At 31.3% G+C, this 27,919-nt stretch overlaps 1 protein-coding gene across 2 annotated transcripts; it reads right to left on the bottom strand.

The window, feature by feature from the left end:
* Window positions 1–204: 204 nt before the first annotated feature.
* On the bottom strand, window positions 205–27,919 carry LOC125067846 (synaptotagmin-4). 2 transcript variants are annotated; one of them, XM_047676675.1, is made up of 10 exons: window positions 27,748–27,919; window positions 12,978–13,103; window positions 12,512–12,687; window positions 11,532–11,683; window positions 5,065–5,199; window positions 4,616–4,729; window positions 4,022–4,133; window positions 3,584–3,711; window positions 2,918–3,110; window positions 205–2,629 (listed from the first exon to the last, which is right to left on the bottom strand). In XM_047676675.1, the coding sequence occupies exons 1-10, from the start codon at window positions 27,797–27,799 to the stop codon at window positions 2,513–2,515; spliced, it is 1,305 nt and encodes a 434-aa protein (XP_047532631.1). In that variant the 5' UTR covers window positions 27,800–27,919; the 3' UTR covers window positions 205–2,512. The 2 variants fall into 2 exon arrangements, with proteins under 2 accessions (XP_047532631.1, XP_047532632.1); XM_047676676.1 differs by having other exon boundaries at window positions 12,978–13,100.

Genomic DNA, 27,919 nt, shown 5'->3' with positions numbered 1-27,919 from the left:
ATAATCCGGCGTGTGTTAAACAATTGATAACGCTAAATTGTCACATTTTATTTTTAATGTCTAATTATATTATAAGCAAGACGAACTCGAAAAAAAAAACAATTTAATCATACTAAAATCTTTATATGGAGGCACGATGCTACCAATTTGATGACACTACCATATATTATTCAATCAATTACGTCGACGTCTTACTAATTATGTTAATTACATCTTTATGTAAAAAAAATCAAGAATGCTTATACTTTTTTGGGTATCTATTGTTGTCTTAAATACTTATCTATGTTTAATTAACTTTTTTTTAATTAAACTGAAAAGTATTTATATAAAATAAAATGTACACAGATTAAAAATATATTTTTTATGGATCGTTAGTCGTTATGTGTCAGTTACAGTGTCTTACCGTTGGATATGTTAAGTATTTTATTAATTAGAAAATAGATCAGATTTTTTTTTCAAATTTCAATGTAACTTTATATTTCTATTACGCAAATCAAAGAATATAGAGTTTAAATCTTTTCTATTACTTCAATACATTTGATTTATAATCGAATAATTGGCATCCATCCGTCTCATATCAATAGATACATCTGATAATTTTAATTACTTTACTAGGTATTATTTTTCCTTTTGAAATAGGTAAAGGTTTGCACCATTCAGCCAGACATGTGTTTTTCAACGTATGATAAATTATTATTAATATGACCTATACATAAAAAATAAACATTTTTTCGAAGTGCGTAATAGAAAAATATAGTCGAAGAAAATTTTAACATGACATTTATGAGTTAATAATTATCTAATCGTTCGAGACATTAACTACCAGACATACAGAAATGTGCGTTTTAAAACAATAATTAGTTGGGGAACACGAGACAAAAATATTATATTAAACTTGATGATGAAATAAATTTATCTATCTAATACAAAATATCACTACTTTTTTTTCAATACGTCTAAAGAAAGAGTTCACCTGCTTTTGGACTTTGGCTAATATCCCACTTACCCGTTTGAGGATTTCATTCGATTCAAAATTACGTTTGTGTCAAATATTATAATCGTCTTATTAATAAACGAGCGGTTCATACTTTTTTCTTCATTAACAAATCAAAAGTTGTGCGCAACAACAGATGATCCATTACAAGTTTACATATTCATTATTACATACTTATATCCAAAATTATAAATGTGATATAAATTATTTGCCTTTCGTAACTATACGAGGACACGGAACGAATTCAACGTGCAAAACAAAACAATGAAAACTAAGGAAATATACTATCTGCGAGGTTTTCACGACTACTGTAATTAGAATAAGTTTCATACTTATCAAACAGTAGGAATATGTAACTTGTTCCGACTACCAGAAAAGAAATAATTTTAGATGTCGAGCGTATTGCAATTTTCTCATAATTATTCCTCCAAAACAAATTTATATTTTTTCAAATATTTATAGTAGGAAATAAAACAGCTGATGGACCATCCAATGATAAATGATCAACTGCGCTTATCAGAAAACGCACAACCGTTTTTCATCGTAGTCAGGAAACCAATGTTATATTCCTCGTGCCTACCTCGTGGAAAGTATTGCTGTTTGGCGGTAGTATAATGGTGTGATAATACTTAGAACATCTAATACTTTATCTCAACTAAACATTATAACCTCATCGTTTATTAATAAGACATTAAAAACGATTATTTTATAAATATATATGCGATTGTGCAATATTCAAATGATTTGGACCGTCCAATAATACGATCAATTCGATAATGATGACATTTTGAGACTTTAAAACGATGTATTTTATTTTATAACAAGTAGATATTTTAATAAAACATATCATATGTAACGGGATATTAATGTAATTTACATAAAATCAAATCGACATTTGTTTACGAGATATTTAGCTGAGATTTTGTTTGTGTTTATATATTTTTTGCCTCTAGAATTAAACATATATATATTGCACATAAAATGAGGAACTGATTTCGCAACATGTTTCTTTATTCCATCACTGTTTGTAATATTTAACCGTTGACTTGGGTTTACGGGCTTAGATTTCTCTATTTTGACATGTTTTTTGATCAAAAGGTATATTGAAAATACATTTATACGATAATTGTGATGATGTTAGGTAAGCAGCAGTTATACGAGGGATAGAATGAATGTTTTTGGTACTATAAGGTATAGTGGTGTGGAAGAAATCCAAATAGCTTAATGACTTCATACATAAGTCAGGGATGACCAAACCAAATATGTCAAGAACGTGAGCGTTTCTATGTTGAGCTTCATACTAAGTAAGGTTGGTATATAACGTGAGTGCACATCAGGCGTCAGGAGTGAAGACTCACAGGTGACACATTGGAAATTCTTCACTCATGATGTTCAACGTTTAAGCATTGTGGACCAGTGTTAAGGTTTTAGAGGATAGAATAATTAATTAGGATAGGGGAACTGCGGTATTGTGAATGAAGATGCGGGTAAGTGTGCTTGGGGAGGGTCAGTGAGGGCTCACTCCTTGAGCTTGTGCCAGTCGGCGATCTGCCGGCGCGGCGCGGCCTGCACCTCACGCCAGTGGTGCCGCGCGCTGCCCGCGCCCTCCGCGCCCAGCTCCAGCCGACCGATCACCTACACAGGTATCAAACACACTTTGAAACAACTCATATTACAAACATATATTAACCAAATTCTGCACAAAGAGTGATCGTCACTCTGCGGAACATTCAGTGCAAATATCGTAATAAAACATTTGTGTATCGGTAGTCTAAGTATTGCATACTGTAAGGACTTTTTTTAAATTATAGTTATATTTATTTCGTTCAAGAGTATTTATCTATATGAATCAAACCACCATGAAATGGTCTACTATTAGTTCTTTAATATTAACCTAAAATTGACATCTATGATTATAAATACCTCGTTCTTGGTAACGCGGTCCCAGTCGAGGACGAGCAGCTCGAGGGAGACATGGTCGAGCGTGGCGTTGGGAGCTGCCGGCACTTCGAACACGAACGACTCGTTGAATACCGGATTCAACGTACGCTTCTTCACGTGCGTCTTCTTCTTAGCGATACGCTGTCCGTTATACAGCAGGTACATCTTGACATATCTATTGAAATAAGATTCAAATGTAAGAAAACATTTTAAGACACTAACTTGTCGTCTACGGTCACTTCTCGTCACCCTTAGATATTGACATCGTAAGAAACATAAGTCTTACCTTACGTAAAAACATATATATTTTAATCATAATATTAAGATGTTGCCTCTCGTTCTTCAAAAGTAATCTTTATAATATCAAAACAATGCATTATTGTTCGACAGTAAAAAAGTCTGTGAGTGTGAGATATGACGTCAGAAGTCGGTTTTAGGTCTTGTTCGACTATGGCCTCCTCTTCTTTAGAGAAGCTTGTAGCTTATAGCACCACCCTGCTATAAAGCAGATTTATTGATATACATGACACAGTTCCTCATGGTACTTTCCTTCACGACTAATATTTAACAAGTTAATTGATAATGTTAAGATTCACGTGTTCTAATGACCAAACCTTTGAACTCTACAATGAGAATTAAAACACTTACGGATCAGCAAGTCCAGTGACGTCCATCTTGGGCAAATTGCGGGCCTTTAGCAGCACGACAGTTAGGCGTGCGGCAGCGGGCTGCCAGCACAGAGACACCAGCACCTCCCCGCGACCCACGCTGCGCATCTGCACAAAGGGATAGTAAACACTTAAAATTAAAATATCCTTATAAAAATATATATACACACGTACAAACGACAGGGGCACTTCATATGGAGCCATTCTTTAAAGTGACTTACAATGGACCTGCAATATCTTAATAGCCCCTGATTCACACTGCAAATTCTAACCCTGAAGAAACAGCACAGTGTTTTACTTTAGGTATCGTCAACCTATACCTTAAAAACCAGGCGTAAAATAGAGTACTAATTGTAGCCCTGGTCGCTGATTTTCTTTTTCTGTTATATTCTATATCAGTAAAGATTATGTTAAGTACCTTCAAGCTTCGTGGTTGTATCTCACGGCAGAGGGCGGTAGCTTCTCCGCTGTGCAGCTGAAGAGTGGACAGAGGCGACACCACTTCGCCGATTATCTCATCGCGGGAGTATCTGCAAACGGTAATCTTTAATAAAATCTGATAATAATTTTCTTGATGATATTATACCACCCTTAAATTATTATCAATTGTATAATTGATTCACTTATGTATAAAAAGTGTTACTGAATTATTGTATTACGGATAATTCTATTATAAACTATTGTAGTTTAAGGATCAATTGCAATTAACGATTCACGGAAATTTAGAATTAGAATATTTTTGTTTACCAACAAACGTAATATCTTGGTCTTCTTAATCACTAGTTTTTTTTTTGTTCTAATTATAATAATATGGGTAAATATGCCGATTCGAATATTCAGGAGAGTTTTATTACTTTGTTTTATATTTATCATGGAGCTAAACAACTCTTACATACATATGAACAAAACTAATATAACATCAAAATTTCAAAAGTATAGGAACGATTAAACTCGCTGGTACTATTATATAATTTGAAATTTTACCACAGATTAACAAGATATCTGACATTACCTGTCAAAGCTCAAAACAACGAAATGTAGAGTGATCGCAGCGAGCTGGTGGGGAGCGATGCCGTAGAAAGTGAAGTCTTCATCGTACACCGGGCAACGGGTCTTCCGTACAACTCTATAACACGAAGTCAACAAGTAATAGTTATTCTAAGATTATAAAAACCGAAAATAGTGAAAGTTATTTGTTTTTTCCTTAAATACAATTTAACAGAATTAATTTGTAGGATCATCATTCTGTCTTAACATACGAGCGCAATGTGCAAATTATATAATTTGAGATATATTTGTATTAATTATGTATTATATTTGTTAAGCCTTTTTAATATTTTTATTTATAACAATTTCTCACATATATTTTCTTTGAGGGCTTATTAGCAATGAGTTGCTAAAAAATTTTTTTCAAACATAATTAATTTAAATAACGTTAAACAACTGTCACATAAATTCTACCTTGTCTTCACTTTGTGTTGTTTGTCCGGCAGAAGCTGGAGCTTGACGTAGGGGTCTGGTCCAGCTGGCTCGCGACCAGGCAAACCCTGGCAGGAGACGACCGAGACAACAAGAGCGCTCTTCTCATTTTCATATCTGTGAAAAATATTGTATTATTTACTATTTATATATAAATAACCAGCTATTATATATTATATTTTTCAGGTGTTCAGGATTCAGATAATATCGATAGCTATAGTATGTGTATATATAAATTCATGACGTGCCTGTACTTTAAGCGGCTAAAGCGCTCAAACTTAAACATACCTAAGTATTGATTTTTAGCGGTATTAATACCAAGTCGGGCTCCATAGTGTAAAGTTTTTTTTAAATTTGTGTAAATGTTAACCGTTAATATAACTACTAGAGTAAGTAAAAACCACTCCTTACGTGTGTCGTCAAGTATGAAATCTATACATATAATAAAATTGGAGTATCTGTTTATAATATTAAAATAACCGCGTTTTACTAAATGCATATGTATGTATACACGGTACATACACCTAAATAACATTTTTTTCAATTTTTGTCTGTCTGTCTGTTCCGGCTAATCTCTGGAACAGCTGGACCGATTTTGACGGGACTTTCACTGGCAGATAGCTGATGTAATAAGGAGTAACTTAGGCTAATTTTATTGTAAAATTATATGTAAAATAATAATAAAGTCATGCTTTTTTATTAAATTCAAAAGTGCACGAAGTCGCGGTCTGTCTAAAATGTAATTTTATACCTTGTGTCACATTGCACTGATCACATTTGATAGCATTAGAGAGTCTTGTTGTTTGGTATGAAAAACCAATTCACAATGCAATATACAAATAAATAAATAAACATTGGACAACATCTCATACATTACTCTGATCCCAATGTAAGTAGCTAAAGCACTCGTGTTATGGAAAATTAGAAGTAACGACGGTACCACAAACACTCAGACCCAAGACAACATAGAAAACTAATGAACTTTTCCTACATCGACTCGGCCGGGAATCGAAGCCATGAAAACCGGTGTACACACTACTCGACCACGGAGGTCGTCAATATATATTTCTAGAGTCTCCGTACAAGATAATTGAATCTAAGTAAAAAAATGTGAGGTCGTATATTAAAAATTATATTAAAATTAATAACAGACTAAACTCTACATCATTTTAATATCAAATCGGTCGGACGAAAGATAAAATTGTGTTATTAAGCTGACATGTTTTATAAATTGACATCAAAGCACCCCGCCGCTTTTCAATATCAAATCTTTAATATACATTGTTCTATATTAGCGACATTCTTTTTGTCTGGCACGGATACAATTTTATAAAAAAAAATTACAATACGTTTATATAATATAATTCTGTATTAGTAGATAAGCCGAATACTTTTATAAAAGTCTAGTCAATTCTTTAGTGTTACATAATGTTGGATAAATAGTAAACACGTTACGACTTTACGGCCGTGCAGCCCACCGTCACAGCTGTAAAACCGCACATCTTTATTATACGACCGTTCCGATGGCTATCATTTCGTATCAGTTAAACTTTTAGTGCTGTTTACATTTATATCTCCAAGACCAAGTCTTTTTATTTTATTTTATTAATCTCGCTACTGTCATAATCGTTCAGCTCTATGCATTGTTATTGTAGAATTATAAACTATTCGTTGATTATGAAATAAGCGATAAAAAGCGACGGTCTTGTGACTTATCGGCGCTGGTTGCTGATTATTTTTTTTAGTAGGCATTTACTAGGAATTAATATGGCTTCAATTGATAGCGCACCCCCAGCTACTAGTTTATATCTACGAGTACGCCTTATTTTCTCTCTACGTCTGAAATTCTCTCATCCCGACCCAATATACACACATATACATACATATGTGTATCTATACATATACATATATTTAATAATAATATTTGTGTTTGGCGCTACATACGAGTTAGTAGTACTAGAGTTGACTAAATAAGAGTTTTATTCTAATTTCAAATTCTTGATTTGAGAAAAATATATGGGGTTTTTTCATGACAAGTTTATCGACGGGCAAGTGGTCACCACCGCCCATAGACAATGACGCTGTAAGAAACATTAACCCCATTCCTTACATCACCTACACGCCCTTATGCCTGTAGTTACAATGGATCATTCACCCTCCAATCGGAGCACGATAATACTGAGTATTACTATTTGGCGGTAAAAATGATGTGTGGGTGATACCCACCCGGACAACCTCACCAAGTATTAGACTAAGCTTTTAAGGTATTGTGCAATGTGCGGTCAGTGTAAATGGTTATCTTACCTGAATAATAAATATTTCAAGAAAAATGTTCACATTACTACATATTTTGAAATCTATGTAAACAAAGCTTTAAAAAAATATTTACCAAAACATTTTATTACTATTTGATTATATTACGAATAATAACTCATTATACAGTAACCATTTTCAATTCATATTTGTATATATTTAAGCACTTTATGTTATTAATTCTTATGTTAATAAATTTTTTACTCAATAATAAGTAGTGATAAGAGCCAATCAAGTGAAGGCAAGGTTAACCTTATATAGCTTTAGTTTAGGCACTCGTTCAGCTTATCTAACATCTAATTGTATAATATGAAGTTCGACCTTCAAACCAGGGTTATACGAGATAATAATAAAAAAATAAAAAATTCTTATTTAAATTTTACTTAATGTCTATTACATATAGTAATATTTTAAACTACGACTACGAATAAAGAGATCGTATATTACACCAATATTTATTCATAGGTACAGGTACGTTTTTTATACTTAGAACGAATGTGGATGGCGAAATTAAAAATATGGAGTGGCAAAAAAAAACTAAAATTAGTTTTGAAATTGACGAAACTAAAACAAAATCATACGATTTATAAAAAATCACAAACCGAACACGTTGATTACGACAATAATTTATGAAAACTCGATGTTGACGCTAGTAATTATTTGTAATAGAATATGCAGTTAACTGCAAGAAATCTGATCCACATCTCCTGCGTCATCATAGGACATAAACGATGGTTAATCGGAAGTTACAATTCAGATTAACCGTCGATTAAGATTCACGTTTTCTTACCACTAAGCCATCTCAGCCTATACTTATAAATAAAATAAAATACTTGATATGTTGGATAACTCAGTTATAATTAAAAAGTATAATTATACATTTATAAATATATAATAATATACAAGTGTATATAAAATCGCGAATAAAATATACTACGTATATTCAACGATATATATTACCTATAAACAACATTGTGTACAACAGACAAACACAATTAGTGATGAGGAGAATAATTATTGATAAATCTGTTAGCTATCCCCCCTCGAGGGGATGGAGGTGGTGTGGAATAGCCTGTGGTTAATACAAAGCTAGTACACACGTTATCGATTTTGTGGTTACACATTGTACGGCTATAGCAAATGTCGTCAGCGTAGTTGAGCTTTGATACCTGACGGAATTATTGATGTGTAGAAATTTCTACGGACAATTATATTTGCACGGATATCTGGCATTAGGATAAACATTCTGAAAAGCAGTTTCAATATTTAGTGAGTTTTATTAATATAAGACCAAAAGTATTGTAATGATTTGTATATTTTTAAATTGTTCTAATAACGTCCACAGAATGTAACTAATTCACAAATGTTATCACTAGACAAATGAACATAGTATAAATATAAGAGACTAATATAATATACATTTTTATATAAGTATAAGTTCGAGTATAAGTCAATTACCTAAATATATTACGCCTAGCTGTATGATAACGGCATAAAGGTCTCAATTTATTACGATTGAAATAAATTATATGTTATTAAATATTAATAACTATCGGCATAATCACATTACAAATTACATTTGCATCATTATTAAAAATAAATATGATGTCATGTCACTTGCGTAATAAAGACTTACAAATTGAGATCTTTGCTTTAAAAAAATAAATATTCAACAATTGTTAAATTAATGGATTTTAGTTGTGCCAAATGGGCACGAATTATATTTTCAGCAATGTTACGCAGAATAAAGAAAACTTATACTTTGCCATTTATTTGATCATTCATTATGTCAGTTTATGAATTCGAGTTTAACTGAGAGGCTATCATAATAGAATTAAGAATAAGGACATTAAAAAAAATACAAATTTCAGATTATATCTGTTAAGTTTATTTTATTAAAAAATAATTATTTTAACATGGAGGGGTGTACACATGTGGACTTAATTATAACGGTGGTGACGTCTATCATTTTCCTGTCGGTAAATCCTAATATATAACTTGTGACGTAAACAAAGTTCGGAAATTAAATTCATAAAATCGAATTCTTAAAAACGGTTTAAAAATGTCAGTGTGTTTAAAATTCTGTAGCAAAAGTGCACATGTTCAAAGAAACGCGACGTCGTCGTCGGTAAGAGGGCATGAATGTTTCATGCAATGTACTAGACACAGCTAGACGGGGACTCTCATTAAATATTTCTTAACTTAAACTTACAGAACCTGTTATTACCTCCCCCTTTCCTATCAAACATGACAGACTGCTGAATACATCTCTGTATGTATAGTGTATGTGCAACGATAAAAAAAAATATATATATATATATGTGTAAATTTCAAATATAGAAATGGCTCTTAAAAAGAATTGCGAACAGACTAAAATGTACGTCTTTGAAATAAAATGTGACTTAGAAATATTTTTTTTTTCTTCACCGTCTCCCATAGACAAAGGCGCTATAAGAAATATTAACCATTCCTTACATCACCTATGCGCCTATATGCCTTGTGCCTGTGATTACACTGGCACAAGGCATTTCATATCATTAATGGAAAATACTCCATGGGGCTAAAGATATTATATTTATCAGAATTTCTTTCGACTCGTTAAGAACAAAATTTTAACATAATTAAGGCATTGATGCTTGTCCGGATTTGAACCGAAACCTCAAGTTAAAAATCTCATATATAAACCACCGTACCACCTTGGCTAATGAAATACAGTTTCAACAAAATGTCGTTAAATTAATTGAAGTTACCCATTACATAATGTTCTCTATAATGTGACGCAATCAGTTCTATTGTAGCGATCTAAAATTGCCTTGTAAGAGTTATTATTAATTTAATTGCTTTTTTAAGTTCGAAGTATAATTTCTAAGAAGAATTGCGAACAGATTAAAATAAACGCTATTCCTAATAATACCTCATCTACGCCCACACTTTAAATTTTTAAGAAAATCGTGAAATTTATCCTTTTTTTGATTGTGTCTATAAATACATTAACTTTGTTATTCGTTTGCCTTATTTCTGTATGACAAGCGACAGTTAAAACGCAAAAATAATTTGTGTACAGTTATTACGAATCCGTTCATAATAACCGTTCCGTCTTAGCAAGAAAGAAAATGAAAAGTGCGCTTAACGCGTAAGTATGTATATTTTTTTATTCATTAGTTTATATAATTATATATATTTGAACATATATGAGGAATATGAGTAATATATAAACTGGGTTGAGTCGTAATTTTATTGTGAATATAATCAATCAGTACTAGATCAAAATTTGATAATTTCAATTGCCAAGGTTAAAGTTTAATTCCTACAGTCAGTTATTCGCATTTTAAAACGGTAATTTCTTTTAAAGTTTTCATTCGAATGCCATGTTGTAAAAGACATTTATAAAGACGTTTATATTAGGTGTTTTTAAGACCAACAATTTACTGTACATACATTGTATTGACGCACATCGTATGTGCCTGATATTTATACCTAAGTATATATTATAGGTAAAAATCGGCTTGTAAATCATGTTACAAAAAAGTTTTTTTTACAAAACATCGCATAGTTTAGCGACCATTTTGTACACTGCTTTTTTAAGAAGAAGTATGTGGATAAATTGTTAGAGGCAAAAAGCGAATGTTTTTTTAAATATACACAGATGTCAGCATGCAGAGATAATTCAGCGGATAGAACAAGTGGATCTAACTGAAAAACGCGGGTTCAACTTAAACTCCGAGAATCCACCGCCAATATAATATAAAAAAATATAATATGGATACACAAATTTACATATATATATTTTATAGATATATCAATATCGACTACCTAATTAAATATTTTAATTGTTGTGCATTGTATTTTGCTTTATGGCTTTTCGTTGGATTCGGTAAATTTAAAATCTATAAAGCCAAAATATTTTTTAAATAGCAATAAAATCTCTTGTTTATTTTAAAATTTAAACATTTACTGTAGTAAATCAATTGAAACAACATTCAACAAAATACGAAACTGTACTAAAATATTTAACACAACGCTTTCGAATTCACCGGAAACAGCTAATAAATAAATCACGGAAAATTCAAGGAACTGTTTGTTACATTTTAACTCTGCATTGTATTTTGTTGAGAATAGTAACTTTATCTACTTACCGCAGTTTGAAGTGCAGGTCGCCCAGCTTTCCATCGTTCGTCTCAGGTTCTATTGGCTTTGGTTTCTCAGTGGCGTTGGCATCAGCGAGCTCCTTGCTCAACGGTGTGGGCTCGGGAGCTGTCGGGGTATGCGGACTGTTGCCACCAGATGGCTACACGAACATACAAATAATATAAATATTTTTGTTATTATTATTAATATGGACATTTTTATGATAAAGGTAGGCGGACGGGCAAATAGGCCATCTGATGGTAAGTGGCCATGTAGCCATAGACATCGGCGATAAAGTCGGCTCATGTAAGTAATATTAACTATTCTTACATGAGCCACTGACTTTGGAAACTGAGATGCTATATCCGCTGTATATTTTGTTACACTTGCTCACTCATCCTTCAAACGGAGCACAACAATACTAAGTATAAGTAAGCTGTTTGGCTTTAGAATATCTGATGATATTCTAAATGGTGAATGGTACTCGCCCAGAGGGACTTGCACTAAGATTTCAAAATGGTAATTGAAACAGAACATTATTCGTTGTTAACCAATACATGTATGAATTATTATCAAACTTAAAATTAATAATTTTAGTGCACTAAAGCTTAAGAGTGTGCATTCAATGCAGCTAAAATAAACCCATGAACTCTATATATAATAATATAATAGCGTTAAGTTCAGAATGAAAAAAGGTCTCGTGGTACAAGCGGAGGGATCAATAATTATTATTTTTTCCTTTCTGGTATTTAAAACACAAATAATCGTGCTCGATGTGCAAGCTATTCCGGCATTTTCCATACACAATCAATTGCGCGAGTTTGAATGTATAGGAATGTAGCTTGAATCTTATATTTTTACGAAAAATGTATCAATCGGAAATTAATTAAAACGGGATTAATTGTAAAACAAAGTGTTCTAAAAAATTTATAAAAACTTGTTTAAATACAATATTTTGGTTTATAAGTGATATCAATAACAATCTGACCATTATTGGGTTAGTTGGAGGTTGTGGCTGTGGTGGTGACGTAGTCGGCGGTGGTGCAGCAGCAGTTGGCGATGGAGATTTGCGCAGGTAGTGCGTAGCAGATCCCGGGGACCGCACGGCGGTGGCACGACGTGGAGGCTGGAACACTAGCGCCTTGTCCGGGCCTCGTTTTCCACCTAAGTGCATTTTTCATAATAACGAAGAAATAATCTATCTATCTTAATCAATGTGTTGCAAAATATATATATTTTCCAACAAGTTGATTTATATATATAATACAGTACTTGTCATATAGTTTAGGAGGCATATGGTCTACATATATTATAAGTTTGATTTCAACAATATTTGCTATTTAAATATCATAATAAATTTTATTTTCCTATATTATTTATATTCACTTAATCATTGGACCAATGATCAAAACATTAATCGTTTTCTTTGCAAAAATGTTTTAAAATATATTTACCAAGTTTATGAGCAAGCGTGGAGCGGCGACGGGTAATCCAACAAGCGAAGACGGCCAGTGCCGCCGCCACCAGGGCCGACGCACCAACCACCAACACCCAAAAGGTCGCACTGTGCCATTCACCTGCTACAGAAAGAAAAGCTTTGCACAAGGAAATAATATTGACACAATGGTAACACCGTTGAGTTTTCATGACGCCACATTTTGTTTATTATAATTATTGTCGTGGTCCGTAGTGAACATCGTGAGTAAACCGGTGTCAAATTTCACTTAAGCTCTGTCACATGTTTAACGACCAATTCGCATTAGATATATAAGCTCCAAATTTTCTGCTTAAAAGGAGAGCAGGCCTTTGTCTTTGAACGGACTTTCATGAAACTTGGGTTGATGATAGCTGATGCCCGGAGGACAGATGTAATTGCTATTGAACTAGACCTAAACAAAGGCATCTTCTCGGGCTTTGACATCGTTACTGATTCGGACGTATGTTAATCTTGTTTTTAAGCCAATGATAATTTCATCCCCGAATTAAAAATTATAAGTATAAAATATTGGTAATGGTTACATCCTTACGACGCTTTTAGATAGAACTGAGCACGACATTATTTGTCAACCCAAATTTAGTGTATAATTAACTTATTAGTGCAGATTCACATGTTCTATACACTAGCTTCCGCAACGTAAAATGTTATCAAAATAAACCCCAGGAAGTGGCTTAGTCTAAGTTTAACCATTAAAAAGTTTTTGTCGCCACAAAATGGCACAGTTATGCGACCACATAGAGAAACTTTTCATTTATTTAGGAAGTCTCTAGTTATTTTTAGGTTAACTTATGTCTATACACACTTTAGAAGTAATACACTTATACATCAACAATGCGTCGCCAACAACGGGATCTAGGATTATATGCTTATAGCTCTCTCATCCTTCGAACTGGAATACAGCGATAGGAATTACTTTAAGGTGGTAGAATAATTTAAGTGAGTGATATCCGCCCTGTCACAGGGATCTGACACAATGTCCTAAGAATTCAAGTACTAAGACGTAGGTAAAAAAGGGGAAGATATTTCATACAAAGAATAAAAAGTGTTTAAAATTGTGAAGTGTTACCAGTCTCTAAGATTTATCGATTCGGTCTGGCTTCAAGTCTCTTGACCTAGTGTAACATGTAAAACCAAATGCAATATGGGCAAATATAGAATATTGGATAATATTCAGTAATATCGGGTCAACACATTCGGGTCAGAACATTTTGAAACAAACAGATTTAGGCAGTTGCGGATTATAGCGGATGAATTTTTGAACTCTTTTTTTTACCCGTGCCTTGTTCGAAATAAAGTTAAATTTTATTTTATTCAAATGTTTTTCAATCTTTTTCACTCAGTGTCCTTCACAATATTTAGTTGTTATTTCTGTCCCATCGCATTTAAATCTCCTGGATGTAACGGTAACGTCCGGAGCGGTAACATTAACTTAAAATTGCATCTTTTTAGAACAAATGAATTGATTAATCTTATATAAATATTTATGTAAAGTAAACTAACAAGAAGTAAAGTACTGTAAAGTTGGCAAAATAATACGTATTATTTTTAAATAATGTTAATATAAATAAGATATTCACCCAATTTATATATTTATAGACGTTCTAGCAACAGTCTGTAATAACCTGTCCATTGGATAAGAAGGCTTGCAGCTTCTTCTACCGCACAGCTCCATTGCGGTTTGGTTAACAATAAAATCTTCATGGTAAATACCTTATTAAAAACATGTTATTACTTGTTTTAAAAGGGAGAATATTATAGAGTCTAATTAAAGTAAAAAGGCTTCGAAAGACATTTATCCGCAGAGACGGGTCTTTAAAAGTTGTAAAGAAAACTAAATTTTAGGTCAGAAGTAATTTAGAACAAGCACAAGACATCCTTGTACTAAAAACTCTACTTGCTCTGTTTTACTCGCTAAAATGTTTATTCTAAGCATCTTAATAAAACATGTTTATAAAAACTAGATTTTTTATAACAAATTAAATTTAAAATTTATTACGTGCAAATATTTTTCATCTTAAAAATGAATATTATATACAATTATGTAAATAAAAGCAAAATAATACTGACTCATCTTGAACTCCAAAAAATGAGATTGAGATTCAGCATAGTTATTCCTTTCGCAAAGTAGAGAAAGGATTTTTGGGATATTTCAACTTCAAGAGGAAGAGAGAGGTACCTCTATGAATTTTAAACTTACGAATAAATCACGTTATAAAGCATAAACGAGCGAATATCTTGTAAATAAACTGCACCTTTATTTATTAATTATTTAATCTCCAAAGCCTAAATATATAAATATAAGCCTGATAATATCTGAAAGTATATTTGATTTGTTTATATAAATGTAGTTTGACTCCGCATGCACTCGGCGACATTTGTGACTTTAATCACAAAAGAAAATATGACCTACATTCATAAAATCTGAAGTAAGAAGTCGGTGGTAAAAATCATAGGTGGAAAAATAAAGAAAAAGCCTAGCGTTAATTTATTTACGGCAATGTCAAGGTCAGAAGTTGGGGGTTTAATTTAATTAATAGTTAAAGCTTAAAATCTTAACATTTTTTATGTAAAAGTGATTTATTTTAAAATTAGATATTACTAGAAATGGAATCATTTTAAATACTTTATGTATTAAATTTTACCTATTTTTAATCTTTATATATGTATATATATGTAATTATTTTATATGCTAGTGAGCTCCTAAGCGACTGTGCCGATTTTGTTACTTTTTTTGTATAAGAGTGGTTGGTTTAGACTGGATGCGATAGGTAGCGCCGAGATGTAATTGGTTCTTCCGAACGAAATCGAGTAGTATTTTATAAAATACCGCGACATATTTATAGAGAAACTTTTCGAAAGTAACAGAAACAAAATAAAATGTATGTCAGACACATTTCTTTCTTGGCTATGAAAGTCGGTAAATCCATAAAAGTTCCGACACAGAACTCCAGTAGAACAACGAAATGTATCGTCGACAAAATTGAACTAAAGCCGGGCTCACCCAGCGGGACCTTTATTTATCAAAGAGACACGCGGCCGAATAAAGAAATACTGTTACAAAATACAATTCAGTAACATGAATGAAATTGAATTCATAATCTGAATAATTGAACTCGAATAGAATGAGGTCGGAACATATTGTGTAGAATTTGTTGAACGACTCAATGTTTAATACAAGGGTACAAACGTAAATATTAATGTGATCATACACTCCCTAATTTCATTTTCAGTGCTCTTATTAAATACTGTTTAATATATTAATCCATTTGATATTATTACTTTTAAAGCTTTAATGATTCCTTTGCTACCGCTAATCTTATATTTTATTTCAATAAATATTAATTAAGTACACCGATTGAGCCGTGATGGCCCAGTGGTTACATCGACCACTGAAATTTCATGTGTTTCATTTATGTTTATAATTTATTTCGTGCTCAGCATCGAAGGAAAACATCATAAGGAAACCTGCATGTGCTTAATTTCAACGAAATTCTGCTACATGTGTATCCATAAATCTGCATTGGAGCAGCGTGATGGAATAAGCTGCAATCCTTGTCTTCAAAGAAGAGCAGGCCAGGTGTGGGATATTTACAGGCTTACTGACTCGTTGGCCATTAAAAGATTTAAGACTGGAGTCTATATTAAAGACGACCAACATTGTGATTCTGTAAGAATTCTTCATATCGCATCGAGAACCGACTTACGGTGACGCGCCATTTTGAGACACATATCCCATAAATTGTACAATTATTACAGTCAATGTCAAACATTTCTTTAGTATCAAAAACAATAGTCTTAATCGAAAATAATATTATTGACTCGTGATCACGTTTGATGACAATCTGTTTTTTGTAATAGTATGACTTTATGGTACAGTAATTTAAGTTGCCTATAGCCTATTGATTATATTGAACTGTTAATAGCTTTACCCTCCCAAGTCCACCCCCTAGTCTAATGACACCCTATGGTGCCGTGGAAATGTTATCGCTCGCATTTATTACGTACACATGTATGGAACGTTACTTTTGTATGTGATTATCAGTATTTTTTTTATCAACTTGTTAAACACATTTGATATTCGTTGTTAGAATAAAGCTATATTGATATCAATAAATGTACTACACTATTATTTGTTGAATTATTTTTTAATGTTTACTACCCTTTTCTACATTTCGTAGTCGTAGTTACTACTAAAATCGTTCCTAAGAATGGCTGGTAGAGAATAGAAAGATATTTTCGTTGTGCAATTGAGTAATATTTAATACTAGTTTACGCCCGGTTCCGCTCGCATTTTAGGGGTTATTTGTCAGGTTGTTTTATTATTCATACAATATCTTTATAAATTATAGCCTAACGCCTATGTGTTTTTTTATGTATAAGCTATATTATTATAAAGATTTATAACTATTTTATAAAAATTTATGGACATACACACTTTCGTCTTTATAATATAAGTAAGGATTTACTTTCTTATTTAAAAAAAAAAATCAATTAACAATACAAATTTAGTCGCTCACCACCTGTGTTTTTATCCGACTCATTTAAAATTTAACTTTTTACTACTGAAAACCAGCGTTAACACTAGAAGGATTAAAGTTCTAATATAATAAGTACATTCATAAACGTATATGTAGAATATCGGTGTACATCTTAATCCGTTTTTGGCGTATTGCTACGCAGTTTACGTTCCAGCGCACAAGAAACAGATTGCGTGTAATAAGATTATCATTATTATGTCTTGAGTAAGCCGTGTCAACAATAAATTCTAATCTAATTATATATAAGCCAAGAAGTGTATTTTTATGCGAATATTTTAGATTGACCTTCTATTAAAGGTTATTTAATATAAAAAAGTACTTTTTAATATATTTTTTTTAATTCCAAGAACTTTTATCAATATATGTGACTCATACTTTTATATACGTAAATATTGCTTTCATGTATGTCTTTCTTTCATATAAAATATATAATAAATATAATAAATAATTACTTTCATGTAAAGTCGTGTACGAAATTGAAACTAAGAGGGTGCCCTAAAGCCAAAATTACTAACTTATATCGTCTCTATATTACGAAACGAACATCTCTTTCAGATTCTCTATCTCTATGTATTATATTCGTAGCGTAAACTGTGCTTAGAAAGTCGACCAGTGAGGACACTGCTTTTTATTTATAATACATAATATATATAATCTCTACAAAACTCACGGCTAAGAAAAAGAAGCGTAGCGAAAAGGAAGAAAAGCTGAAGCGCCAAAATAGAAGGTTTGGGAAATGAGATTTAGTAACTTTGATTTGTTTAGACGTCGGAATTCAGGCTAAAAACAAAATAAATATCTTCAATAACATAATTATATTTAAAGCCTCTTTTGTACGAAGAGAAATAATTACCCACGGTAGAAATGACACACGGATGAAGCTTCTTTTTATAAAGGAGCTAAAACAATTACAAAGAAAACGAACAAATGTCAGTTAATTAAGATTAGGTTCTTAATAAAACGTGGAATATAAAAAGAATTAAAGGCTAGAATAAATTATTTTTTACTTGTTTTAATTTAATGTTGTTCAAATCAAATTTATCAAATAAACTGATCTAGATAAAACATCATACATTTTTAAATTTACAGTAGGTACGTTCCCTTTACAAAATTAAAATATATTTTACTAAGTAGGCTCTTATGAGCCCTTTTAAATCATTTTACAAGATTAATTAAACCTAAAATTGCCGCCGCATTTGATTGAGGTTCTACGAACGGGAAAGACACTCCGCAGGTACTCTTATATAGGTACAGACAGGTTTTCGCCTGCTGCTTTACCCACGTGGGGAGGTCTTTATCCTCTTCTGTACCTCTGACGTTTATGCAAAATTTCTTGATTTTCGTTTGAAGAGTTAATGAGAAAGCGTAACAAAGATACTGACTGTCGCATTTATAATATTAGTTAGGTTTAATATAAATGAGCTACTTTAAACAATTGAATTATTAAAGCCTTTTATTTATTGTATTTATTTAAGAAAATAACATATGTAGATATTATTACGAACTAGCTGCTCCGAGTTACGTTACTCGCGTTAAACTTATTGCTCCATCCTCATATTATATTATACAACATCACGCTTCCCCACGCACCACCCTAACCTCTAAAACCTCTCTGAATAAATAATGTTTCTAACGCAAAAAAATCATTTTTTTTTAAATTGGCCTTTTATATCCTAATAAACGCGATCAGACATATAATCTCTTTAGGATTATATGCTAATGTAGATAAGAACGGAAAAAATATAGAATTGGTGAAAGTAAAATATACACACACGGACGGCAAATAATCCTTCTTAGGAACCCTCTAGATGATAACCCCTTACGTCCTTAAATAACGTCAGCTGAGTACAAACTGTAAACAGAACATTAATTAATTAAGCCACCATATCTATGTATGTATTTGAATTCATAAAAACTTACGTGTAGTGGGTACTTTAAACTGTTTTCTATTAGTATAATCCATGTCTCATAGAAAAATTATATTTTTGTATTTGATTTATACAATCCCAAATGTAAATCTAAATTATAAAATGATCTATTACTTCATTTAACTCTTTATAAGAAATAATTTACTCTTTATCAAGCAAAATATAGGTAAGTCAAACTAAATATATATATATACATAACACTCCTGAATATATGAAACGATCAATGTACATTGTACAATGTAGAAATGTATGTTTATCTTTATAAGAACTAATCTCTCTATGAATAAATGTTTCACCAGTATCTAGTCTCAAGGCGACCTCCGTCAACTTCACTGTCAATCTTCTCTCTAAGTAGGGACTCCTAGTAAGTGTTTCATCTTATCAAGATCACTTCGTGGACGTAATTTAATGTATCGTAAAAGTTGACCAGAGAGTAGAGTTGAGTTGTATAGAAAATTCGGAGAATACTTGAGATTACTAAGTATCACAGACTGCTTATTTATCAATACCTTGTAATTCAATTCGTTAGACAGTATATTGATATATCACAAAGGTACATAACATTTTAAAGAAAACTATTTACTATAAAATGTTCTAATGCGAATTTACATAAATAAAATATTTAATTTTAAAAACAACACGCTATGACCTCTGTGATTGTAAATGTAATACAATTACTTTTAAAGTTTTTGGCGCTTACGTCTGAGTTAAATAATTAAATATGTAAATAGTAAATACGAATCAACATTGTTAAAATAAACAGTGCAGATCGTCGCCGCTTGAATGTTTTATTTGTATAAAACATCAATTATATATAGTGAAAAAAAATTGCTTATCCACACTCGTCTATTCAAATATACGTAATATTTTTTCATATAAATATATGTATAAATTAAACCATCTTGCATATATAAGCATAAAGTTACAAAAATGTACTAAAAAAGTTAAATAGAATTTTCGAAATTTAAACAAAAGTTGTAAAATTTTTTATCACATAATAGTCCTAGAGTTACATATTTTGTAAGTAAAACGAAATTTACGACGAACAATAAAATCTAATAGAAGCGGGCAGGTAAGGACGTCTGCGGGTAAAAATATTATATTACACAGAACTGAGCCACGTGACGCGACCTTACTTTCTTGAAGGATTTATTAATTAAAACATCTCTTTGTAAAAATTATAATACTGGTAAATTGCGTTGATGTTTTAATTATACGTCTTACGAGATAAGCTTTAATTTAATTCAAACGAGTTTATCATAAATCATTTCATCAACATTTAGTCCACGAAATATGTATGTTAAAATCATACGAAAACACTTTGTTCTTAATGAGAATAATTTTTAAACTGCGTATTCAAAAATAATTTAAACGTGATTGTTTGTATCTACGAATGTCTTATTCACGAGACTCAAGTCTCGATCAAGAACAAACTCTAATGTCGAAATATCCAGCTCCAACAAATAAAAATAAAAAACATGGTAAATATCCCGTTTTAAATACTGTTAGTAATAACATGGTTAATTTAAAATCTTATATATATACATATATAGATGGTTTATATAAAGATAAATTTGATTGTTTACTTTTACAGAATTTCATCAAAGCCGAGCTGATTTCCTGACGACGTTTCGCTTCACGAAGTAAATTATAAAAACAAAACAAGTGTAACTGTAAGTCAACACTTACTGGTGCTTGAACTGGTTTGAACCCCATCTTAGCTTAAGGTTTTGATGTTCCAACTTATCTCGATTACAATCGAAAAAAACATTTTTATTATACTACTAGCTAAACCTTTGGATTAAAAAATTATCTATAGCTAACAAACCGTCTCCCCACAATTTACCCTCTCGAGGTGTAAATTAAAAAAAAAGTCTACGTCGTTCCCTAAAATTCAAACAATCTCCATATCAGCGTTCAGCGGTTTAAGCGTGAAGCGGTAACAGTGAAAGTTACTTTCATGATATTATACATTTATGGTATTCGTATAAAATATTACCCGTTCGATAAGTATAGTAAAATATTTCTATCGAAAAATGTCTTTGTTGTACGTCACAAGTAAAACCACAAACAATAGTAACATAACAAAAGAGTAATTCAAAATAGTCCACTATTGAAAAAGCTATGTATACATATATACTAACAGACACAGATAAATGTAAATATATCTAATGTTATATAAAATTTTAATATAATTTATTTTAAATGGAACAGATTTTTTTAAAAAATACTATAAGTATGTATCGTACTCCATTAGCAATCATAGTAATGGATAGAAAGCGCTCGGGAATAAATCCTTTAATCCTCTTACGTCTGCAAATAAATTAATAGCGAACGTTTCATATTACGTAACGTTAATTCATAAGTACTATTTTATTAATAATTAATATATTTTTATTGTATTTTATCGATTTGTGATTGAATATTTCCGTTCATTCGAAAGAAATGTTACCTGCTAGTTGTTAGATCTTGAGTGCGAGTTGGATAAATGCTTATAAAACAATAATAATTAGTGATGTATAATTATATCGAATTATTATAAAGAATTGCCCCTACGCAATTCCTACTCGCTTCTGCAATGGTTGACGAAATTCTAAGGTGACGCGTTAATTTTAAATAATAATTATTTGAGTTGTAGAGTGTACAATAAAAAAATATTTAAAAACCGAATTTTAAATATATTAATTTTTTATTTTTAAATTTTATAATCATCTGAAATGGCCCAGTAATTTGACACATTGATAATAAAGAAGGTTAAAAATAAAACACAAATGAGTTTTACACGTGCTTGACGTGACTATAAATAATAGCATAAGGGTGAGGGATAACTCAAGGTAACTTTGTATGTGTCACACACATCCCACACGTGTGTCCATAAACCCGTAGTAGAACAGCAACTCCAAAACGTCCTTAAAAGAGAGGGGCCTTTACTTTAATCAATTTTAATATCATCATACAATGGTATGAAATTCTTAGACAACATTTGTTGCTTAATGAAATAACTTTACGACAGAGTAAAAGCAGCTCGATACAATATAGTGTGTGGGCAGCACTAATTCATGCGGAGATATTTAAAAATAACTTAATCCACCTATATATAATATTATTATTTTCTTACACAATTTCTATATTATTTATTTATAGTTTAATTATACAAAAAAAACTTTGTTTTGTATAATTAGTTAGATAAATGACGTACATACGCGTATACAATTCTAACCTCTACGGCTCTACGCCGTAGCTCATTGGAATTGAAACTCAAAGAATAAGAAGAATCCCAGCAGTGGGATGATTACACACTGAGATTTAAAAAGAAAACAATTTTATTTCCATTCGAAATGACTCCAAAACTCTGATCGATTTGAAGTTATTTCTTTAGTCGGTAGAATTACCGAGAATCGATTTTATGTAATCGTATAAGTATTCCGTTTAAGCCTGTTGCCGTGTGGTGTGCACTCAACCTTGTATGAAAATTAATGAGAAAGCCGGATAATATGTAATGCGCCGACGTACCGATCAGTTCGCCGAAACCTGCTCTCCATGTATTGATTGTCTTTGAAGAGACGTTCTAGGAGCACTATTAATTTGGTACAGAAAATAGGTTCATTATTTGATGAAATAATTTGTTTAAAATATTTTTGAGGGCATAATGTTTAGGTGGTTATTATATTCTTAAAAATAGTATACTTAAACAGTCTTACAGAAAAGTTTATCACTGTATGAGATTTCTCTCAGTCACCTATATTGTGAGTAATCACTTTGCAATACATTCTGAATATTATATATTAACCATTTACGCGCGCGGCTGCGGCCGCTAGTCAAGAGGGGTTCAGGAGTAAGTAATCTTTAGTGTGTCAAAGAGAAAAAGCAATAAAGTGTTTAAATTAATAGAATCTAGTGCAAGTCTAACACTAATTATATTCTACACAAACAGCTTGCTTGATTGCTGAATTCCAGTTTGAAGGATGTTTATGTCAAACGCCACAGACAAAGGGCAGAGCAATATAGCCGTCATAGTTGACAGCACATCGATAAGGAAGGCAATATGAGGAATAACTAATACTTCATACGATGCAATTATCTATTTATAGGCCGTGATAACTCACTAATGAAACGCACATTGATTGCCCGTCTTTTCACTATTAACTATATAATAGTAAGACTTTTTGAAAGTAATTAACAAAGTCACGACAAAAAACTGTTAATGAGTATAAACAATTTCCAATTGTTAAAATTACGACAAAATATTCAGACAAAATGTTCTTTTCTGCGTACCTCGTCAGGCTTATCTAAATATTTGGCCACTAGCATTTTATCTTCCAACATTTTTCAAACAGTTCTTTTTAAAAAACTGCTTGAATCATCGCCCGAAAAAATGGAATCGATATTCCTCGGAGTAATACTACATCTACCTAGGATCCGATGCGGGTATGTGTTGTACATAAATTATTTTATTTATAAGTTAGAAATATTGTTAATAATACGAATGAAGCCTGAATATTGAAGCTTGTTTAAAAAAAGAACAAAAAGGTTCGGTAATAAAGAGTTCTTCCAAACTTGCCTATAAAATATATAAATATATATTTTAATTTAATATACATAGTTTACTTTGAAGCTTTTTCTATTTATACCACCCGACAAAGGAAATAAAACGGTATAATAGAAAATTAAATAAAATATACATACCATATATGGATGTATGTATATACATACATTGGCTGCGTTTAAGGAACTCGTGAAACCGACCTATCATACTAGATACATACATCCATATATAATTAAAATAGTTTACTGGCTTCTATGGGTTAATTATAGTTCCACGCCGACATAAATCAATTTTTATGCAAATTAACTTGTTTTAATTTTATGAATTTACCCAATATCAATTTAATAGTTATTTTTAAAGTAATTAAAGAAAACGCATATGTCACTTATGACACATATGTGAACATGACATGAAGTGCTCTGTCTATTCCTTTTCACCGCTATCAACTCTATGCAATCTCATAATCCGACGGGACGACAAATCCGACGATCCGGGAAGATTTCGGGCCCGGCCCGGGTTTGAACCTCAGAGATCTGCGACCGTATGATAATGTAAGCTAGCATAAGACTAGAGGAAATGAGGCAAGTAAAGAATATAACAAGGACAAATCAGTGGCTTAAAGAAAAACATCTAAAGAAGGAAAAAATCTATACCTTATCCATATGTAGTTGAAATATTTACAAAACCTACATTTCAAAACGGCCAGTCAGCATCCCTCAAACGCCCAGACTGACCTCTGACTAAGGTTAAATGTCACACTTGTAAGGTTATATGTATATAATAGATAAAATCCCTAAGTGAATACAATAGGATTTATTCTCCACAGAATTCGTTGTGTATTTTAACTCAAATCCTGAAAGCTGTTTAAAGTCCACTTGTGCGAATAGTTGATTAGATTATTCGTTTAACTTAAACATAAGTTTGAGGTAAATATTTAGTACCGCGCCACCATTTACATATGTATATTGTGGCTTTTGTATAAGTGCGTGATACGTAACTCCTTTTATTATTGTGGCGCTGTTTAGAAATTTTATTTTTTTTAATTATATGTTTGTTAATTTAAAATTAGGTTGTTTATCAAAAATTTCGAAACTCGGTGGCTTTTGGTTTTTTTAAATAACACTATAGGGGTAAGAACAACTAGAACATGCAGTAAGATTTGTGTTAATTTTCCGCATTATATTATAATTATAATTAATTTTTTCAAGTAAATAACCTGCCTCGTTGTATGTGGGGACTCAATAATTACCATAATATATATCTATAAACAAAAAATATTTTATTATTCAACAACACGACTAATTTATAATTTAGTTTTTTTTTTATTTTAGAAACATAATTCTGTTTCAGTTACTCTTGCCGGTTCGCCTACGATCTGAGTTTTGCTATCGAATCGGGATTTCTGATAATCGATAAGAAAATGAATCTATGTTAAGTATAAAGAAGAAGAGATAACACACAACAAAGCGATTTCCAAGGCGGTTTGGCGTCGGGCAGGTTGTAAAAATTTGCCTAAACCTCATTTTTAAACGTTGTACAACTTAACGCCGATCCTAAATATATGGGATACTGATAAACTAATGATGATGTCTTAATTCTTTACTATCAATTGCCAACAATTACTCTTACGAGTAGAAGCTCCTAATATCTTATCGACTTTTACTTTTGAAATGCAAATAAGTAAAGCTGATCTTTATAAAAACTAGATAAAAATATTTTTCTTAAGTCTGATACGATTTGCGTGCTACCTATTTGTACGTTCATGGGATTACGAAATAATACTTCACGCACGTGCCCACAACAACAGCACTGTGCTTCCATACAAACCGATGGACGATACGCGAACGTAAAGTACGAACAAAAAGAAACATTCATTTGTATACGTAAAATACCCCGCTGGGAGATCGGTAGTGTAGGAGTGTCTAAATAATACTATGTACTTATCTACAAATAAAGTAGTAAACATCAAAACTTTTCGTAATTTTTAGGGCTTGGATATTAAAATTAAATTAATAAATATTGTATGCTATAATTGTAAAGGCACTTATATTAGATTCATTTAATAACCCAATCGAAAACGTTGTTTTGAAAAATTGAATATCACATAGTAAAAAAAAAATTAAATAAAAAATATAAAACAATATTAAAAGTAGATATACAACATAGTCACGCGTCACGCTTACATATTGGCCGGTTGGATTGAAGGTAATAGGTAAATTATTAGTTTTTCTTCTTTTATATTATTTTGTAAATTAATATTTTAAAAGATCACATTTTTTTATTCATAGTTTTTTTTTAATTAATCATACAATATATAATTTGAAACTATCCGTCACACGTTCGTATGACTCACGAGCGTGTTAACGGAGGTCATAGAAATATTATCGATTTTGTTGCAGCCATTATTCATAACGAACCAAAGGCTTGAAAACATTTCAAATTTTGACGATTAAATTTGGCGCAGCGTTCTCGACTTCACTTGATATCAATCTTTTCACGTTAAGAGACTCAACGAACATCTACATATATAAAAAGTGTCTTATATAATAATAATAATAATAAGCAAAAAGCATTTTAGTTGATGGAACTTAGACACTACATTATAAGACTATATTATAAACTATATTTTACGGGAGTAAATCAGGCGAAAACAATTTGCTTTTTTATATGCTCACTTCTCTCATCTCATACAATATATCTTATTTCTAGACACATATTTCATAGTAGTATATGTAAATGTATTAAATTATTAGGTGCCACTTTTAGCTATATCGAGTTTGTTTGAAATGACGCACCGAAAAATAAACAAGCTGACCAAATTAAAAAAGGGTATAATAGATTCGTGTTTAACAAATCCATAAAGCATGTCTTGATTAAAAATGTATATACAGATACGGTTGGTTTCAACAAATATATGTATGTAATAAAATATAAATCAATACCCGTTATATAACTGTAAGAAATTACAGCGAACGACTATGTATTTAATATGTGAAGGCTTTTTATCATAACTGTTGTTAACACTTATTTCAGAGCTGTAATTGATCTGATATGTGATGTGATGGACAATAGAAATTATCTTATTGATAAGCCATCACTTTCAACCATCATAAATGGATATCATGATATTAGTATATGATTATACGCGATTACAAATATATGATTATAATATTTACAAAAAAACGTTTAATTTGAACCTCAAATCAAATTTAATAAAAATAGTTAAATAAAAAATGGAAATCTTACAAAGATAAATCCGATAAAAATGGACTAAACCGACTTTCTTTGTAATGACGCAGATTGAACACCCACATAATATAGGATATAATTCTATCGAGATGGAGAATGATGAGATACGACATCGATCTAGGTTTTCTTGAAATTTAACGTATATTAAAGCATATATAATTGAACTTAATGATTGATTTAAACTTAAAAATAAATTCATTATCGTGAATCATAGCAATTCCTTATAGAATTTAGTTTCACACTTAATTCATTTTCATTGTTAAACACCTTTTAGAACAGTCATGTTTTTCCATAAGTGAAGTAATATCAATTGCGCATCATCGAGAATATTCATATTATTCAGATATTTTCATCCTACTTCGAGAAATGTTGCCATAAAATTAAATGATATAATTAATCATTTTGTATTTAATCTCTTAATTATGTTTATATGTTAAAAAAAAAAATTACTTCAATATCACTTACCGGAGTCGATGGGTGAAATATCAGGTCCGTCGTGGGGTGTCAGAATATTCATCGTGAGTGCTTTTTGAAGGACGTTAGTTGATACCGACACCTTGTAGCTTTAAATACAACGAGAACTCAAGAAACTGTGTATTTTAATATTAACACGCAAAAATATGTTTAACCCAACAGG

The sequence above is a fragment of the Vanessa atalanta genome, chromosome 12 (assembly GCF_905147765.1).
Source record: "Vanessa atalanta chromosome 12, ilVanAtal1.2, whole genome shotgun sequence".
In the NCBI taxonomy this organism is placed as follows: domain Eukaryota; kingdom Metazoa; phylum Arthropoda; class Insecta; order Lepidoptera; family Nymphalidae; genus Vanessa; species Vanessa atalanta.
The sequence above is the reverse complement of the archived record's forward strand: the minus strand, read 5'-3'. Positions and strand labels throughout refer to the sequence as shown.

Excerpts from the sequence above, each read along its gene's own strand:
- LOC125067846 (XM_047676675.1), bottom strand. The coding sequence starts at position 27,799 with ATGAATATTCTGACACCCCACGACGGACCTGATATTTCACCCATCGAC. Across the intron at positions 3,712-4,021 it reads TACAACCACGAAGCTTGAAG|ATGCGCAGCGTGGGTCGCGG; the intron begins GTACTTAACATA and ends CCCTTTGTGCAG. Across the intron at positions 3,111-3,583 it reads GTCACTGGACTTGCTGATCC|ATATGTCAAGATGTACCTGC; the intron begins GTAAGTGTTTTA and ends TTATTTCAATAG.